The sequence below is a fragment of the Mercenaria mercenaria genome, chromosome 17 (assembly GCF_021730395.1).
Source record: "Mercenaria mercenaria strain notata chromosome 17, MADL_Memer_1, whole genome shotgun sequence".
Lineage (NCBI taxonomy): Eukaryota > Metazoa > Mollusca > Bivalvia > Venerida > Veneridae > Mercenaria > Mercenaria mercenaria.
In genome coordinates, this window is record NC_069377.1 from 68,441,911 (window position 1) to 68,461,625 (window position 19,715).

Here is a 19,715-nt window from a genome sequence, read left to right on the forward strand (position 1 = left end):
CTTGAGAAATGTGAAAGTAGGTCACTAGGTCAAAATCATGGTCAAAGCGTTTTTCAGTGCACAAAACTATGCATGTGGCCCAAATTTGAAGGTTGTAGCTTGAGAAATGTGAAAGTAGGTCACTAGGTCAAAATCAAGGTCAAAGTTTTTTCGGTACACAAAACTATGCATGTGGTCCAAATTTGAAGGCTGTAGCTTGATAAAAGTGAAAGTAGGTCACTATGTCAAAATCAAGGTCAAATTTCATTTCGGAACATAAAACTATGTATTTGGTCCAAATTTGAAGCCTGTACCTTCAAAAATGTGAAAGTAGGTCACTAGGTCAATGTCAAAGTCAACGTTTTTTTTTTGGTGCACAAAACTATGCACGTGGTCCAAATTTGAAGGCTGTAGCTACAGAAATGTGAAAGTAGGTCACTAGGTCAAAATCAAGGTCAACTCATGTCAATGTTCATCTTGCCACTCAAAACTATACATGTGGTCCAAATTTGAATGTTGTAGGTTACTGCCAAGAAGATTTTAAAAGCTTTTCCCTATATAAGTCTATATGAACCCTGTGACCCCCGCCCCCCGGGGGCGGGGCCATATTTGACCCTACGGGGATAATTTGAACAAACTTGGTAGAGAACCACTAGATAATGCTACATAACAAATATCAAAGCCCTAGGCTTTGTGGTTTGGACAAGAAGATTTTCAAAGTTTTTCCCTATATAAACCATGTGACCCCCAGGGCGGGGCCATATTTGACCCTAGGGGGATAATTTGAACACTCTTAGTAGAAGACCACTAGATGATGCCACATGCAAAATATCAAAGCCCTGGGCCCTGTGGTTTTGGACATGAGGTTTTTCAAAGCTTTTCCCTATATAAGTCTGTATAAACCATGTGACCCCGGGGCGGGGCCATATTTGACCCAAGGGATATAATTTGGAATAACTTGGTAGAGTACCACTAGATGATGCTACATACCAAATATTAAAGCCCTAGGCTCTGTGGTTTTGGACAAGAAGATTTTCAAATTTTTTCCCTCCCTATATAAATCTATGTAAATTATAAAAATAAACAAAGGGCATAACTCACTCAATAATTGTTGAACCAGTCTGATTTTCAGGGGGACACAACTAGAGTATCAATATATCATTCTGACAAAGTTTGGTCAAAATCCCCCCAGTAGTTTCTGAGGAGATGCGATAACGAGAAATTGTTAACGGACGGACGGACGGACGGACGGACCACGGACGCAGAGTGATTTTAATAGCCCACCATCCGATGATTGTGGGCTAATAAAAAGGACAAACTACAGTCAAACGCCGTTAACAGGAGAAACAGTAACTCGAAAAACCCCGAATATTTTTACGAATGCAAACGAAAGGTCTCGGTCATTTTTCGTACAGATTTCAATGCAATACCTCGATCACTCTAACACGACACTGGGTCCGTATTCTTTGACAATTTCTAAAAGATTTTAAAATCCTTAATTTTCAATTTTTCCCTTTTTATCGAATTACTTCAGTATTCATGACAGTTTTCATCAGAACATATACAGTGGTACATAAGAAAACTTGAACTTTAAAGAGAGAATGTTCGTATATTCGGCACAACAGTAGAGATATGTTTCAAAATATCTGCGTCGAGATCTATATGGCATACTTTATTGGGTAACTGCAAACACCCACTAAGAAATATTGTGTACCCACAAATGGATCTAACACTGCGTCTAAGTTAGGGTACATAATCTAAACTCTTAGCTAATCGCAACTGTTACATATGTAAACAAATCGCATATTGGCGCCGTGTGATTTGCAAAACTACTACAAGCGTAGTCAGTTTTTTTAATTGACACCGATATCATACTTTTTTCTCACGCCAAAATATTCATTTTTTTTCACTTTTAAGACGACTTTTAAAATTCTTTCATTTACTTAAATCAAACAGAAATAACATTAAAACAACATTGCCTTTCCCTTTGATTAGTCGTCTTACCACACTTAGAATTTACATGTTATTGCATTTTTTGCATTTTAAGCTGTGCCGAATCTGAACTGTACACCTGACATATAGGAGTATGCCAAGGTACGCCCCTGGATAGTGGTGCATCTAGACCTATTTGGGCAGGGAGCAATCATACATTGTCAAAGTAACTGTAATGTGATCCATTGTTGTTACAGATAGCATTTTTTAAAATGGTTACATTTCTCTGAAATCATGCGCTACATAATTGTTTCTTTTTATTACCAGGCCTATTTGCCCATCAAAAGATGTAACAAATTCGCCACATAAATGCTTTTTTATAAGTTATACAACCTCGAGATTTGAAGTAAATAAATTCTGACTATCTATATATACAAGGTAAGTGGACAGACAGGGTCAGTGTTTTTTCCAGCTGCAAATAGATGTTGATCAGCCTGACTGGTTTAATAGTTGTGTAGGTTTATACATTCATTATGTACAAACTTGACAGATGATCATATCATTCCCATACAAACATTGTCATTTAATAACTGCGTCATATTTAGAGAATTTACCCATGTGACCTCGTTACAGCTGTGTCCAGACCAACTATAACACTTACATATTTTAACAGAATATTCAACCATTTTTCCCACCACAACAAAATGGAAATTTATAAGAAATAGCTATAATTTTACTTGTACACAAATTTCCCCCATTATTAATGAAATATATACTTGATTATGGTGTTGACCTGGCACATTATCAGGGTATTGTTTTAACCCTTAACCTACTAAATTTCTAAAATGGACTGGTCCATCATTCAATTTGGGCAATACCATTTATTATTCAAAGGGGTGTTCACTGAAAATTTACTGACTAAATAGCGAACAGTGCAGACAATGATCAGCCAGTACGGATGTGCAAGCTGATATTGGTCTGCACTGCTCAAAAAGGCAGAATCACTTGCGGCCAGCAGGCTAAAGGTTAATAAACACCATACAGTATACCAGACTCCTTGTTCATAATCGTAATCAACTAATGAGATAATATACATCATTACAGTCAAGCATAACCTGTTATGTGCCCAAGTAATAATAGCTCTGCTTAGTTATAATCACCCCTCATGGAACATTGGTATAACATGATTATTTTATTATGATAAGTGGTCAATTTACATCCAATCTGAATTACTACAGAAATAGTTTTGCTCGGCTCATAATGCCTATGTTTATGTGGCTGCCATATACCTTGATATGGAGATAACATACGTCTATTTCTTGCTAAAATCCAACTTTTGATAACAATTTGCCAAAAGCTTTATCTGTTTTAGCCTTATGGGATTTTAAGATGCTTTGAACATGACAGAAATTTCATTTAATTTTGCTATATCAAATCCACTGGCATATATTTCTTTGTTTTCAGTCATGTTTTTATCCTCAACACCTTAACTCTTATCAATCTCTTGAGGTCTCCTTGTTTACTTTTATGATAATTTTCTGATTTTTAGACTCTACTACAACTTTTACCAGTGATTCAGTTGGGAGGAATGGACAAAGCGCATATCAATTACAATTTATTTTTTCAATTAGCTGACATGCCTGGTAGTTTTCATGATTTTGTAGAATAAAATAGAGCATTCAGTTTTCTTTACCATCCTATAAATAATATAATTAAAGACTGGAAAGCCAGTAAAGTGCTTAACCATGCAAGCCAGAAATAATAACGTTTTAGGAAATATAAATGACAGATAAAATTGGTTTGCAATATTTATTGTTTTCGATTAACAATAATTTAAAACCTCCATATGTACATGGAACCTTGGTACAAATATATCAACAAGAGTTAGCACAATTCTTTCATACATTTGTAACTTAAAACAATAAAACAATCCTTTAATTTACCAAGTACACTCTGTACAACATTGTAAATACTGTAAAATATATACTTAAAACCATCTGTGAATGCTCGGCAACTTGGGGCTGTAGAATGTAAGTTTCTTTTCCAATTCAAATACCTGTAATACATTTTAACTTGTGTAATAAGCTCACCTGTATATAAAACCCATTTAAATCTTCATCAAGCATCTTCTTTAAATATTTAGTTAGACTGTACATCAGTTGTGAGTTGTGGTGTCAAAAAGGACCTTGTCTTATAAGAATTGTTGTTGTGTTTTCGGGTCAAGAAACCATTTATTAATAGCAAAAAGTAAAAAAAAACATATCCTCTGTTTCATTTAGTTTTCAATGTCGGATTAAGATTTTAAAAAAGTAATGTATCTATAAAAGTACACACTTCCAGGTGACTATTTTTCAAATATTTATTACTGCTGTTAGTAATATATATTGAATATTAGAAGTTCTAAATCAATATTATTAATTAAGCTAATATTTTAATTTATGAATACATATAAAATATAAAATACAGGTAAATTTCTGCTATTTTACATGATATTCCCTGCAGCCTGACTAACCCTTACAGATCTCAACCATTTTCATTTTGACTTTTTTCTTTCACAGTAACTATGTAATAAGAGCAATTTTAAAATTTGGGAAAATCTAGAAGCATGCCCCTTTAAACAGAGAAACACTACCGTATTTTTAAATGGACTTCAATCAAACTCTTCTTGTTAAATTGGTTTCACACAAACAAGCACATTTCATATAATCTTCTAGGTTCACACAGAACATCTTGGATAAAATTCAAGTACTCCTTTTTTAAGGACTATTTTCCTAGAAACCACATTTTGAAATTTAAGTCTTAATAACCTTTTATAAACTTTTTCAAGTACTTTTGTTATAGTAGAAACTGCACAATAAATTTATTTATTTATTTGGGTTTTATGGCGCACCAACACAGTATAGGTTATATGGCGCCAAACAGGACTGCAAATTTTGGTTCCACATCTCATTTACATCGAAATAAAAACATGAGGTATGCACAATAAAATACTGTTTTAGAACACTACTTAAGACAACAACTGGTACATACCAGTGTCAACAAGAAACCAAATATCACAATTCATTTCAAATTTTGTTCAGTTTTTCTATTTCTTTTTAAACTTTAATCTCTGTGTAAAGTTAACTGTTAACAAAACAATTTTTCAAGGAATTTCTGGTGAAATTCAAGCAGTGTTGTTTGTTTTTCTTTTAAAATTCTAGTGCTTAAGGTTTTAGTTATTTCCAAGGAGATTTCAAGGACTAACATCAAATTCAAGGACTCTTCAAGTTCCATGCAAATCTAACTGCTCATTATCCCCAATAACATTCATACACACACAAAATAATAAATTTACAAGAGTCTCATATACGACGTCCTGGAGACAGTGCTCCAGCATATATGTACTAATATGTGAAATACGTATCATTAATTTTGGTATCTTTGAAAAAAAAAACCCAGCAAAACTTGATATGCAAAATGCACTTAATAAGTTAAACATTTGTATTAGACCTTTCTAACGTAAACATAATTACGAAACGGAATACTGAATTTGTAAAATTTTAGGCTAATTTGTGGTCTAGGGGAGACAATTTCATCCAATAGTAATGCAATAGTATCTCCCTTAGACCATTATTTGAAAATAATATTTACAAATTCAGTATTCCGTTTCCCATTTACGTTTACGTTAGAAAGGTCTTTTACTCAAATATCAAATTCAGAAACTGGTAACAACACAAAATCTGTGATTTTTAATCTGGATGTTATTATATTTATCATTTTAATGCTACAGATGAAGAGTTAATAATTATCGTATATAAATTCAGCTGAATATAACAGTATCAATTTATCTTTTTACAAAATAATTACAAATTACTGAAAAAGTAACAAAATGGAATTCTGCAAATGACTACTGCATTCAAATACATTATTTATAACAACATTATGGTTGGTGATTAACATCTGATTCAAGTTGTGCAAAATTGAAAAAGTCATGACACTTTTCTATGAACATTTTCATAAACATAATTACACACACATTCTAAAATATCAATCAGCAACAGTGAGATTCTAACTAGGTACAAACAAACTTAAACACATGGAATGTGATACCCCTCCATTTTACTGTGAATTTATTCTAATTTCTGACAGACTCATGCCAAAACCTCAAAATTTATGGCAAACCAAATTAAATGATTTTACAGTAAAGTAAAAAAGCTTCAGTAGATCTGATAGAACAACACAACATCAATATATAGAATGGGGAAAAATAAAATCAACTGCATAGTAACTGTATATCAACTGTTTGTGTCTATAGTGTGCATGGATTTTTAAAATGAATTCACTTGATCCCCCTACCCATGATTTACTGAAAACATTAAAACTTAAAACAAAAGGCCCAATAAGCAAGTGTACTCTGTCTGAGATGGTTGCTATGTATGGGTCCTTCCAGCACAGGTGCTTGAAGCTCTATCAATATATGCATCATCATATCCCATCCACTTACTATACTCTGAGACCTATATTGATTGAGCTAACCCATCTGTGCTTTCTGTAACAATCACTGAGTTGGTATTCTGTAGCACTATGCAGCATACAATGCTGAGAAACTGTTGCTTTAACAAACAAGACAAGGGTTTAATTTCATAAAAAGTTTCCTAAAATATAATATTAAATGGTATTAAAACCAACACAAAAACAAAAGTATTCCATAAACAAAATATTATTAATCTACCTAGTACACATTTCATATCTGCAACTGAAGTAAGTGGTTAAAACTGTAAATAAATGAAATCAATAAAATGCAGAGGGAACGTGATAACTTATTAGTACCGTACAATTCTTTAATCAATGTATTCTATTCGTGGTATGGCACAATTTATGACTTAGTAAGTTTGCATCATTAATTCAACCATTGTATGTACTCATTCAGAAATGGCAACAACAAAACGAAAGTCAGATAAACAAGAAAACAGAAAATTCAGAAACAAGAGCTTATACTATATTTGTTACTCTATAATGAACTACTGTCAATTTTCCAGTTTGATGACTGTACTGGAAAGTATATGCTAGATGAGAGCTTTCAGGATTTTTTTATCAGTTCTGTGCATCTAAATTCTGATCCTAACAGGATTCAAACCCACAACTACTAGATGAGGAGTTAGCCCTTTTTTTTTTCTTTCTTTGGAAGTATTTTTCAAAGAGCATTTATAACAGAAATCATTGCATCCAACATATATTATTTAAAAGACAACCAAACCTGTTTGACAATACAAGTAATTTGTATGTAAACATTACGTTTTAATGAATAGCCTCACAAAATGCTAATCACACTACTGTGCAATTTAAGAAACATTTGCAAATGATTAAAATTGAACAACTTTCAGATGAAAGCTATTTTTTTTTTTGGAAAAAAAAAACTTCAGCAAATCTGAAGAGCTAAATTCAAAGTATTTTTTCTTTAATTTTTTTTTCCTTCTTCTTTTGTTGGGTTTAACGTCGCACCAACACAATTATAGGTCATATGGCGACTTTCCAGACTTTGATGGTGGAAGACCCCAGGTGCCCCTCCGAGCATTATTTCATCAAGAGCGGGCACCTGGGTAGAACAACCGACCTTCCGTAAGCCAACTGGATGGCTTCCTCACATGAAGAATTCAACACCCCCCGAGTGAGACTCAAACCCACATCAATGAGGGGCAAGTGATTTGAAGTCAGCGACCTTAACCACTCGGCCACGGAGGCCCCCATTTAAAAAAAAAATTCTTTAATAGTAACTAGGAAATGAAACTTTTTAAACTAAACATTTGTTGTAGAAATATGGTTTGCACTGGAAATTAATGTAAACTCAATCATACAAGGTTTATAAATTGATTGACATGATGCATATAGAAGGACATTTGTTTCAGTGAAAGATCAAAATGCCTTTCACCATGTAAACACCTTGTGCAATTCAAGAGTGATAGATATTCTGATCTTACATGTAAACCAAACAATATTTCGTTTTTATTTCATGTTTTAGCTCAATTACACCCATTTCATAGTGTCTTAACAGTAACAAATATATCTAGTACATTACACTGTGAAAATACCATATATATTTCACTCTAATGTTCCAATAATTTGTTGAAATACATGTAAAATATGAATGAAACAGTGCACATCATTTCCTCTTTTTGTCTCTTTTTCATGCGTAAACAGTGTTTGACACAGGGGATATTTGTATGTTCAAACGTAAGATCAAAATATCTTTAACAAGGTGAACAGCTGGAGCAGTATCTTCACGAGTAGCACAAATCTGCTTGTCAAGAATGGAAAATATTTTGATCTTAAAATCAAAACAAATTTTCTTTTTATTTCATGTCTTTTTAATGGTACAAACTGAATTTTACACCTTGCACGTGCAATCTGAAATAGTCTAATGAGATATTAAGATATTGTTTTGACATTTCAAATACATTTGAGCATATATCTCTAACTGCTTGCAAGTATTTTATGCAATTAATCTTATACATCTATATCCTTAATAAAGCATATCTGAATAGGAAATTCAGACTATTTATAATGCATGTTCTTAAGTGATCAAGTATATTTCCTCACACAGTAAATTTACACTATGATAATCCCACTGTTCAAATGAGTGAAATTTCAACCATAAACCTCTGTTCTATTTCAATAAACCACAGAAAAACATGAAATAAATACAACATATAATTAGTATTGATATGGTACATAAAACATTAGTACCAGAGTTGATTCAAAAGTAAATGTTTCTACATCCATGGCGCAATTATTCATCATTGTATTATTATAAAATATATATCAAAATGTATGCTTATTCAACCCTATTTACATACATGTAAATATATTTTCTAGGGTTGTTTCATTTTAAATACCTAGAAATTCAAAGTAAACCCCTGAAGTCATTTCACTGCTCATGAAAATGACACTTATTTTGTACAAAGAAAAAGCAAATAGCGAAGACAATCATCAGTCATTATCAAAATAACATGCAAAATCATATGATATTATAACGACATCAAGTAACGTCTCTCTGCTGTCTCCTGAGGAAACTTTAGGTATAGGTTAAAGTTAGCTGAGAAGTGCAAAAGCTTGTTAAATGCTTAGTGACAAAAATGTCAATTTCTATTGTCAATAACGTAAGTGATGTGCGGCGATAAGACGTTATCATGCTTTCAATTGATGTTGAGATCTCAATAAGCATGAAATGTATTTTTATTTTTGGAAAATACTACAAATATATGAATGTACTTGGGTATGCATTTTTTTTGTCACTGTACACATTATTATAGCCTAAGTAACATTACTTTTGGATCAACCCTCGTATACAACAAACTCACTCATAATATCACAGAATTAAATGATTGCAAAGAGCACTGACAAGGAAATCCTCTTTGAAGATCATTCTGAAATAATGGATTTATCTTTGAAACTATATAGAACTATAGTAAAATTGCATAGCCCAACAGCTATAGCCGAATTTAAAATGACCTTTCCAACATAGGTTACTCTAGGATTGTCACTGAGTACATCCACCGACTTCTATGAAAAAGTGAATGAAAAAGTGAAATTCTTCTGATGGAAAAATACACAAATGAAAGACATTGAAGAAATGATATGAAAAATAAAGAGAAAGGAGACTAGAAAAATGGTCAAAATATACAATCTAACAACAATTATGATTGTGTTTGATTTTTTTTCTTTTGGCAGATTGCAACACTATAAATGTCTTAGAATCTTAGCTATTATTAAACATTTTATACCTGATAGCTACACTATCCAGATATCCTTTTTTGCACAAGCAACTACTTCACTATTACGTATATAACCTCTGCCAAAGCGGTCATTTGAAATTCGGTAACATATAACATAAATAACACAATATATGCCTAAAGCATATAATAAACCATGTTTAATTCATGCCCCTTACTTTACAAGATATCCCAGAACTTAAAGGATCGCATGTACAATATTCAAAATGATGTGAATCCTCTCCATTGATTCAGATAACAACTCTTACAGACATCTGACCAATCCTGGTTTCCCTACACTTTGAACATCAATAGTTTTGTTTTTGTTTGGTTTAACACCACACCATCACAACTGTAGATCATACGGCAAGTTTCCAGCTTTGCACGGTGGAGGAAGGGGCAAGTGATTCAAAGTCGGCAACCTGAACCACTGGGTAACCGAGACCCCAATTTTGAACATCTTCATGATGAAATCCTTTGAAATTTGACTCCTTTGTGGCACTAATATTAGCCACTAACAATTTATGTTTTGTTCTTGTATATGACTCTTTTCATCAAGAACCTGTTTATTACTACAGTATTATTGATTGGAAATAAGTTCCTATGATTTTCACTTTGTAGAAAACAATCTATTGTAATGCAGACTGAATCCTATGTAATACTTTCACAATTTATTTTCTTAAAAGGTCAAATGTCACCTACTTATGCTACCCTTAAGTTTATGACATCTGACTGCTGTTGCCTTCTAGAAACTTTGAATCATTAGTCTTCACTTCACACTTCTATTTAAATTTGTGAAAAGAACAAGAGAGATTAAAATTCCACACTAGATCCCTGGCTACTGGGTAATGTTCCCACGTATTTGTTTCTGTAGCAGTCATGCTGGTCAACTATCATGCTGGTAAACACCTTCTACTACTCAAACTACTGCTCAAATTTACCACTGCTATAAGTTGTAGCGACTTTTTGTAAATCGTTCAGTAGCCTGGCAGTACTCGTTGTATATGAGTTTAAACAAGAAAAGATGGAACACTATTACAAGGAATGCTATAGAAACCCAGAAAATGGTGGGCAATCCACCAAAATGATGTCCATGTTTATGTAATGCTATCACATGATGCTCATGGGCTGGAGCTGAAAACAAAGAATAGAAAGTTATATATGAATTTAACTTTGTAAGTTACATCATGGAAGACTGGATATGATTGTCAACAGTGTTACTGTGAGGTACTGTCCTTCAGCAGTTTACAGCTGTCAAGTTTAATCTTGATATTAATCCCTTCTTTTTAAATTGCACCACTTTCACTGGTCTAGGAGTGAATAATAGTGTAAACTAGAATGTGTCTGTAGGACACAGGTTGTGCCCCCCACTGGTACATTTGTCACAAATAAGGGGCAATAATTCAAATGTCTGCAGTCTTAATGGGGTAAAGCCTCATCAAACATTTTATGAAAAGGATTCATTATTATAGGCCATATACTTTTTGAGCTATGAGCATCACAAACAAACAAGAGATCACAGAGTGATCTTGGCACCCACCAATGTGCCATTTTTGAGTGTTCCAAATTTCAAGACTTATTGACTAGCTCAAGGTCAAATTTCGTTTCCGTATACAACACAAATCTATGCATGTGGTCCAAATTTGAAGCCTGTACCTTCAAAAATGTGAAAGTAGGTCACTAGGTCAATGTCAAGGTCAAAGTTTGTTTCGGTACACAAAACTATGCATGTGGTCCTAAATTTGAAGCCTGTAGCTACAGAAATGTGAAAGTAGGTCACTAGGTCAATCTTAAGGTCAAAGTTCATTTCGTTACACAAAACTATGCAAGTGGTCCAAATTTGAAGGCTGTAGCTTGAGAAATGTAAAAGTAGGTCACTAGGTCAAAATCCAGGTCAAATTTTACTTCGGAATACAAAACTATGCATGAGGTCTAAATTTGAAGCCTATACCTTCAAAAATGTGAAAGTAGGTCACTAGGTCAATGTAAAGGTCAAAGTTTGTTTCGGTACAAAAAACTATGCATGTCGTCCAAATTTGAAGGCTGTAGCTTGAGAAATGTAAAAGTAGGTCTCTAGGTCAAAATCAAGGTCAAATTTTAATTCGGAATACAAAACTATGCATGTGGTCCAAATTTGAAGCCTTTACCTTAAAAATGTGAAAGTAGGTCACTAGGTCAATGTAAAGGTCACAGGTCATTTCAGTACACAAAACTATGCAAGTGGTCCAAATTTGAAGGCTGTAGCTTGAGAAATGTAAAAGTAGGTCACTAGGTCAAAATCAAGGTCAAATTTTATTTTAGAATACAAAACTATGCATGTGGTCCAAATTTGAAGCCTGTACCTTCAAAAATGTGAAAGTAGGTCACTAGGTCAATGTCAAGGTCAAAGTTTTTTTCGGTACACAAAACTATGCATGTAGTCCAAATATGAAGGCTGTAGCTTGAGAAATGTGAAAGTAGGTCACTAGGTCAAAATCAATGTCAAATTTCATTTTGAAACACGAAACTATGCATATGGTCCAAATTTGATGCCTGTACCTTCAAAAATGTGAAAGTAGGTCACTAGGTCAAAATAAAGGTCAAAGTTTTTTCCAGTGCACAAAATTATGCATGTGGTCCAAATTTGAAGGCTGTAGCTACAGAAATGTGAAAGTAGGTCACTAGGTCAAAATCAAGGTCAACTCATGTCAAGGTTCATCTTGCCACTCAAAAATATACATGTGGTCCAAGTTTGAATGTTGTAGTTACTGACAAGAACATTTTAAAAGTTTTTCCCTATATAAGTCTATATGAACCATGTGACCCCCGGGGCGGGGCCATATTTAACCCTAGGAGGATAATTTGAACAAACTTGGTAGAGAACACTAGATGATGCTACATTACAAGTATCAAAGCCCTAGGCTTTGTGGTTTGGACAAGAAGATTTTCAAAGTTTGTCCCTATATAAGTCTATGTAAACCATATGACCCCCAGGGCGGGGCCATATTTGACCCTAGGGGTATAATTTGAACAATCTTAGTTGAAGACCACTAGATGATGTCACATACAAAATATCAAAGCCCTAAGCCCTGTGGTTTTGGACAAGAGGTTATTCAAAGTTTTTCCCTATATAAGTCTATATAAACCATGTGACCCCTAGAGCGCTGCCATATTTGACCCCAGAGAAATAATTTGAATCATCTTGGTAGAGGACCATTAGATGATGCTTCATGCCAAATATCAAAGCCCTAGGCTCTGTGGTTTTGGACAAGAAGGTTTTCAAAGTTTTTCCCTATATAAATCTATATAAATTATAGAAATAAACAAAGGGCCATAATTCACTCATAAATTGTTGAACCAGTCTGATTTTCAGGGGGACACAACTAGGGTACCAATACATCATTCTGACAAAGTTTGGTCAAAATCCCCCCAGTAGTTTCTGAGGAGATGCGATAACGAGAAATTGTTAACGGACGGACGGACGGACGGAATGACGGACGGACGGACCACGGACGCAGAGTGATTTTAATAGCCCACCATCTGATGATGGTGGGCTAAAAATCCACTATTTTGTCTAAATCAAGGGCCATAACTCTGTAACAAGAGCCATGTTAGACATGGCCAATCCCCCCACCGGGCATATTATAATTGAAGGCTAAAGTTCCTAGCAAGTTAGTGTCTGAAAGTATTAATTTTGGGGAAAGCTTTGAAGAACCATTTAGTTGTGGTCCGCATCAGGGGTTTTAAAGATGTGGAAGATAGAATAAGTCAGTGGTGAGGTGGTTTACTGCTAAATTTTATTAATTTTCATGAACAGTATAGCTATGATGTTTTTCTATTTTTCTACTGTAAAAAGAAGGAATGGAAAGCTAACAGGGAACATGAGTGCCAGAATGTCACAATATATGCCCATCACAGCAAATTTCTTTACTCTAGCAGCTGTATTTGCAAATGGAATTTTAATTTTGTGGTTGTTTAGTTATCATTGTAAGTCTTTTGTTTTTCTAAGTCCACAAAAAAACTCCTTACCAGGTAGAGATATCTTAAAATACACCTAAAATTAGAAAATAACATCCATGTTGTACCACAGAAAAGTGGTCTTGTTTTTTCCCTACGGTCAATTAAAAAACAGTTACAATATAAGTTATTTATAGTAACAACTAAGGGAAGTTAAAAAAAAAAAAAAAAAAATTGTAAGTCCACACAAAAATTTTCACCAGCTAGAGATTGGTCAAAATACACCTCAAAATTGGATGTAGCATGCATGTTGTACTACAGAAAAGTGGTCTCGATTTTTCCCTACGACTAGTAATGAAAAAGTTACAATAAAAGCTATTTAAAGTAACAACAAAGGGAGGTAATTCTAAAGAAGGGAACTGCGCATGACACTTTGCTCATGATGGTGTATAATAGTGCCAAGTTACATCAAAATCCCTCCATGCATGAAGAAGAAATGCTTCGGACAAAGTCATTCTTGTATCTGACCTTTGACCTCTAAGTGTGACCTTGACCTTAGACCTAGGGACCTGGATCTTGCGCATGACACTCTGTCTCGTGGTGGTGAACATTTGTGCCAAGTTATATCAAAATCCCTCTATGCATGAAGAAGAAATGCTCCGGACAAGGTTTTCATTATTGTATCATTTAACATCTAAGTGTGACCTTGACCTTAGACCTAGGGACCTGGTTCTTGCGCATGACACTCCACCTCGTGGTGGTCAACATTTGTGCCAAGGTATATCAAAATCCCTCCATGCATGAAAAAGATATGCTCCGGACAAATTTTTTAAAGAAAATATGATAAAGGGGAATAACTCAAAAAATAGGCAAGATAGTTATTGTTCTTGCACACTGCACTTCCTCCCAATGTGTTCTATCAGTGTATGAAGTTTGAAAAAAATCCCTCCAGTACTTTTGGAGTTGTGCTCCGGACAAAATTTTTTAAGAAAATAAGATAAAGGGGAATAACTCAAAAAATAGGCAAGGTAAAGTTATTGTTCTTGCACACTGCACTTCCTCCCAATGTGTTCTATCAGTGTATTAAGTTTGAAGAAAATCGCTCCAGTACTTTTGGAGTTATGCTCCGGACAAAATTTTTTAAGAAAATAAGATAAAGGGGAATAACTCAAAAAATAGGCAAGGTAGAGTTATTGTTCTTACACACTGCACTTCCTCCCAATGTGTTCTATCAGTGTATTAAGTTTGAAGAAAATCGCTCCAGTACTTTTGGATTTATGCTCAGGACAAAATTTTTTAAGAAAATAAGATAAAGGGGAATAACCCAAAAAATAGGCAAGGTAGAGTTATTGTTCTTGCACACTGCACTTCCTCCCACTGTGTTCTATCAGTGTATGAAGTTTGAAGAAAATCCCTCCAGTACTATTGGAGTTATGCTCCGGACAAAGATCGTTGCGGACGGACGGACGGACGGACGCACGCATGGACGGAGAACATTTCTAATATCCCCTTCGCCTTTGGCGGGGGGATAAATAAGCACTAAGATTGTCAAGAAGAATGCCAAATGTGCAAGGTCACATCATGATAAAGACTCAAGCAAGGTTTCATGAATTTACATCAAATACTTTTTTAGCTAGGCATATACTTAGATGTAAATGTGTATTTTTTTACTATTTCAGGGGCCATAACTTTAAAAATAGATGGTGGAACCAGCCATAAAAAAAAGAGGTGCGCAAGTTCATATCTTGATATAGACTCATGCAAGGTTTCATCAATTTATATGAAATACTTTTTTAGCTAGGTGCGTCACGAGGTGAAAATGTGCATTTTTGACTATTTCAGGGGCCATAACTCTAAACAAGAGGGCCATGATGGCCCTATATCACTCACCTGTTATCATTGCACTTGAGGACAAGAAGGTCCTCAGTAAAAATATTTAAGTCCAAAGGACAGGAACAACAAAGGGAAGAAATTTAACCAAAAAGAAAAAACAATTCTTACAAGGTACAGATATGTCAAAATGCACCTAAAAATTAGAGGTACCATCCATGTTGTACCACAGAAAGGTGGTCTCGGTTTTTCCCTACGGCCAATAATAAAAAAGTTACTAAAAACAAGCTATTTATAGTAACGTAAAAGGGAAGTAATTAAAAAAAAATATTGTAAGTGAACAAAAGAAGGCTCTGCCAAATAAATCTGTTGACATAAATGAAATTTCAGATCAGTATCTTCATTAGTTACAGAGATATACCCATTTTAATTTGAAACAAAGGGAGGTAATTTGACATAAATCAGTCCATAGTTAACAACCCTGATTGTCTCAGTCCAACTAATGACAATAATGAAATTTCAAATAAGTCCTATAAGTACTTACTGATATAAATCCATTTTGATTACAATGAGGGGAGGTAATCAGATATAAAATAACTCTGGAACCTACGATTGGATCTGATTTGTCATGGAATCTAAGATTTATTGTTGTTGAAGATATTTTGGAAGTTTGTATCAAATAAAACCATAAATGAAGTCTCTATATGGCTGCAAAAGCCAAAATAGCAAATTTTGGACCTTTAAGGGGCCATAACTCTGGAACCCATGATGGAATTTGGCCAGTTCAAGAAAGGAACCAAGACCTTGTGGTGATACAAGTTGTGTGCAAGTTTGGTTAAAATCAAATCATAAATGAAGCTGCTATTGTGCAGACAAGGTCAAAATAGCTAATTTTGGCCCTTTCAGGGGCCATAACTCTGTAACCCATTATGGGATCTAGCCGGTTCAAGAAAGGAACTGAGATCTTATGGTGACACAAGTTTTGTGCAAGTTTGATTAAATTCAAATCACAAATGAAGCTGCTATTGTGCAGACAAGGTCAAAATAGCTAATTTTGGCCCTTTCAGGGGCCATAACTCTAGAACCCATAAAGGAATCTGGCCAGTTCAAGAAAGGAACCAAGATCTTATGGTGATACAAGTTGTGTGCAAGTTTGGTAAAAATCAAATCATAAATAAAGCAGCTATTGCGCAGACAAGGTCAAAATAGCTAATTTTGGCCCTTTCAGGGGCCATAACTCTGAAACCCATAATGGGATCTGGCCAGTTCAAGAAAGGAACCGAGATCTTATGGTGATACAAGTTGTGTGCAAGTTTGGTTAAAATAAAATCATAAATGAAACCACTATCGTGCAGACAAGAAATTATTGACACACGCATGCACGCACGGACGGACGCACGCACAGACGATGGACAAAGGGTGATCACCAAAGCTCACCTTGTCACTATGTGACAGGTAAGCTAAAAATAGGGGGCAGACGCAAATGAAAAATAGGAGGTGTGCAAGTTCCTATCATGATTAAGACTCATGCAAGGTTTCATGAATCTATATCAAATAGTTTTTGAGCTAGGCGAGTCACAAGGTGAAAATGTGCATTTTTGACTATTTCAGGGGCCATAACTCAAACAAGAGGACCATGATGGCCCTGAATCGCTCACCTCTTCCGATATGACCCAGTTTTGAGTATGACGTCATTTTTTCTATTATCTGACATAGTGACCTAGTTTTTGAGCTCATGTGACCCAGTTTTGAACTTGACCTAGATATTATCAAGATAAAAATTCTGACCAATTTTCATGAAGATCCATTGAAAAATATGGTCTCTAGAGAGGTCAAAAGATTTTAATAATTTTAGACCTACTGACCTAGTTTTTGACCGCAGCTGACCCAGTTTCAAATTTGACTTAGATATCATCAAGATGAACATTCAGACCAACTTTCATACAGATCCCATGAAAAGTATGGCCTCTAGAGAGGTCACAAGGTTTTTTTATTATTTGACCTACTGACCTAGTTTTTTATGGCATGTGACCCAGTTTCAAACTTGACCTAGATATCATCAAGATGAACATTCTGACCAATTTTTATGGAGATCCATTCACAAGTATGGTCTCTAGAGAGGTCACCAGGTTTTTCTATTTTTAGACCTAATGACCTAGTTTTTGACCGCACATGACCCTGTTTCGAACTGGACCTAGATATCATCAAGATGAACATTCAGACCAATTTTCATACAGATCCCATGAAAAATATGGCCTTTAGAGAGGTCACAAGGTTTTTCTATTATTTCACCTACTGACCTAGTTTTTGATGGCACGTGACCCACTTTCAAACTTGACCTAGATATCATCAAGATGAACATTCAGACCAATTTTCATACAGATCCCATGAAAAATATGGCCTCTAGAGAGGTCACAAGGTTTTTCTATTATTTGACCTACTGACCTAGTTTTTGACCGCACATGACCCACTTTCGAACTTGGCCTAGATATCATCAAGGTGAACATTCTGACCAATTTTCATGAAGATCTCATGATATGGCCTCTAGAGAGGTCACAAGGTTTTTCTATTTTTAGACCTACTGACCTAGTTTTTGACCGCACATGACCCAGTTTCAAACCTGACCTAGATATCATGAAGATGAACATTCAGACCAACTTTCATACATATCCCATGAAAAATATGGCCTCTAAAGAGGTCACAAGGTTTTTCTATTATTTGGCCTACTGACCTAGTTTTTGATGGCACGTGACCCAGTTTCGAACCTGACCTAGATATTATCAAGGTGAACATTCTCACTAATTTTCATGAAGATCTTGTGAAATATATGGCCTCTAGAGAGGTCACAAGGTTTTTCTATCTTTAGACCTACTGACCTAGTTTTTGATGGCACGTGACCCAGTTTCAAACTTGACCTAGATATCATCAAGATGAACATTCTGACCAACTTTCATAAAGATCCCATGAAAAATGTGACCTCTAGAGTGGTCACAAGCAAAAGTTTACGGACGGACGGACGCACGCACGGACGGACGACGGACACCGCGCGATCACAAAAGCTCACCTTGTCACTTTGTGACAGGTGCGCTAAAAATAGGGGGCAGAGCCAGATGAAAAATAGGAAGTGCGCAAGTTCATATCATGATAAAGACTCATGCAAGGTTTCATCAATTTATATGAAATACTTTTTGAGCTAGGTGTGTCAAAAGGTGAAAATGAGCATTTTTGACTATTTCAGGGGCCATAACTCTGAAAATAGGGGGCAGACCCAAATGAAAAATAGGAGGTGGGCAAGTTCATATCATGATTAATATACATGCAAGGTTTCATGAATCTATACCAAATACTTTTTGAGCTAGGCGTGTCACAAGGTGAAAATATGCATTTTTGACTATTTCAGGAGCCATAACTCTAAAAAATAGTGGGCGGAGCCAGATGAAAATAGGAGGTGCGCAAGTTCATATCATGATAAAGACTCAAGCAAGGTTTCATCAATTTATATGAAATACTTTTAGAGCTAGGCGTGTCACAATGTGAAAATGTGCATTTTTGACTATTTCAGGGGCCATAACTCTGAAAATAGGGGGCGGATCCAAATGAAAAATAGGAGGTGCGCAAGTTCATATCATGATTAATGCACATGTAAGGTTTCATGAATCTATATCAAATAGTTTTTGAGCTAGGCGCGTCACAAGGTGATAATGTGCATTTTTGCCCATTTCAGGGGCCATATCTCTAACAAGAGGACCATGATGGTCCTGAATCGCTCACCTCTTCCCACCTGACCCAGTTTTGAGTATGAAGTCGTTTTTTCTATTATTTGACATAGTGACCTAGTTTTTGAGCTCATGTGACTCAGTTTTGAACTTGACCTAGATATTATCAAGATAAAAATTCTGACCAATTTTCATGAAGATCCATTGAAAAATATGGTCTCTAGAGAGGTCACAAGGTTTTTCTATTATTTTACCTACTGACCTAGTTTTCGAAGGTACATGACCCTGTTTTGAACTTTACCTAGATATCATCAAGGTGAACATTCTCACTAATTTTCATGAAGATCTCATGAAAAATATGGCCTCTAGAGAGGTCACAAGGTTTTTCTATTTTTATACCTACTGGCCTAGTTTTTGACCGCACGTGACCCAGTTTCGAAACTGACCTAGATATCATCAAGGTGAACATTCAGATCAATTTTCATGAAGATCCATTGAAAAATATGGTCTCTAGAGAAGTCAAAAGATTTTAATAATTTTAGACCTACTGTCCTAGTTTTTGACCGCAGTTGAC

The 19,715-nt window shown here is 35.0% G+C and overlaps 1 protein-coding gene across 5 annotated transcripts in view; it reads right to left on the minus strand.

The window, feature by feature from the left end:
• Positions 1–3,706: 3,706 nt before the first annotated feature.
• LOC123535585 (uncharacterized protein KIAA2013 homolog) overlaps positions 3,707–19,715 on the minus strand; it is a 52,975-nt gene continuing 36,966 nt past the window's right edge. For all 5 annotated transcript variants that reach the window (XM_053528534.1, XM_053528533.1, XM_053528531.1 and 2 more), the window contains exon 14: positions 3,707–10,793. In XM_053528534.1, coding sequence (XP_053384509.1) covers positions 10,606–10,793 — 188 coding nt within the window. In that variant the 3' untranslated portion in view covers positions 3,707–10,605. The remainder of the gene's footprint in view (positions 10,794–19,715) is intronic.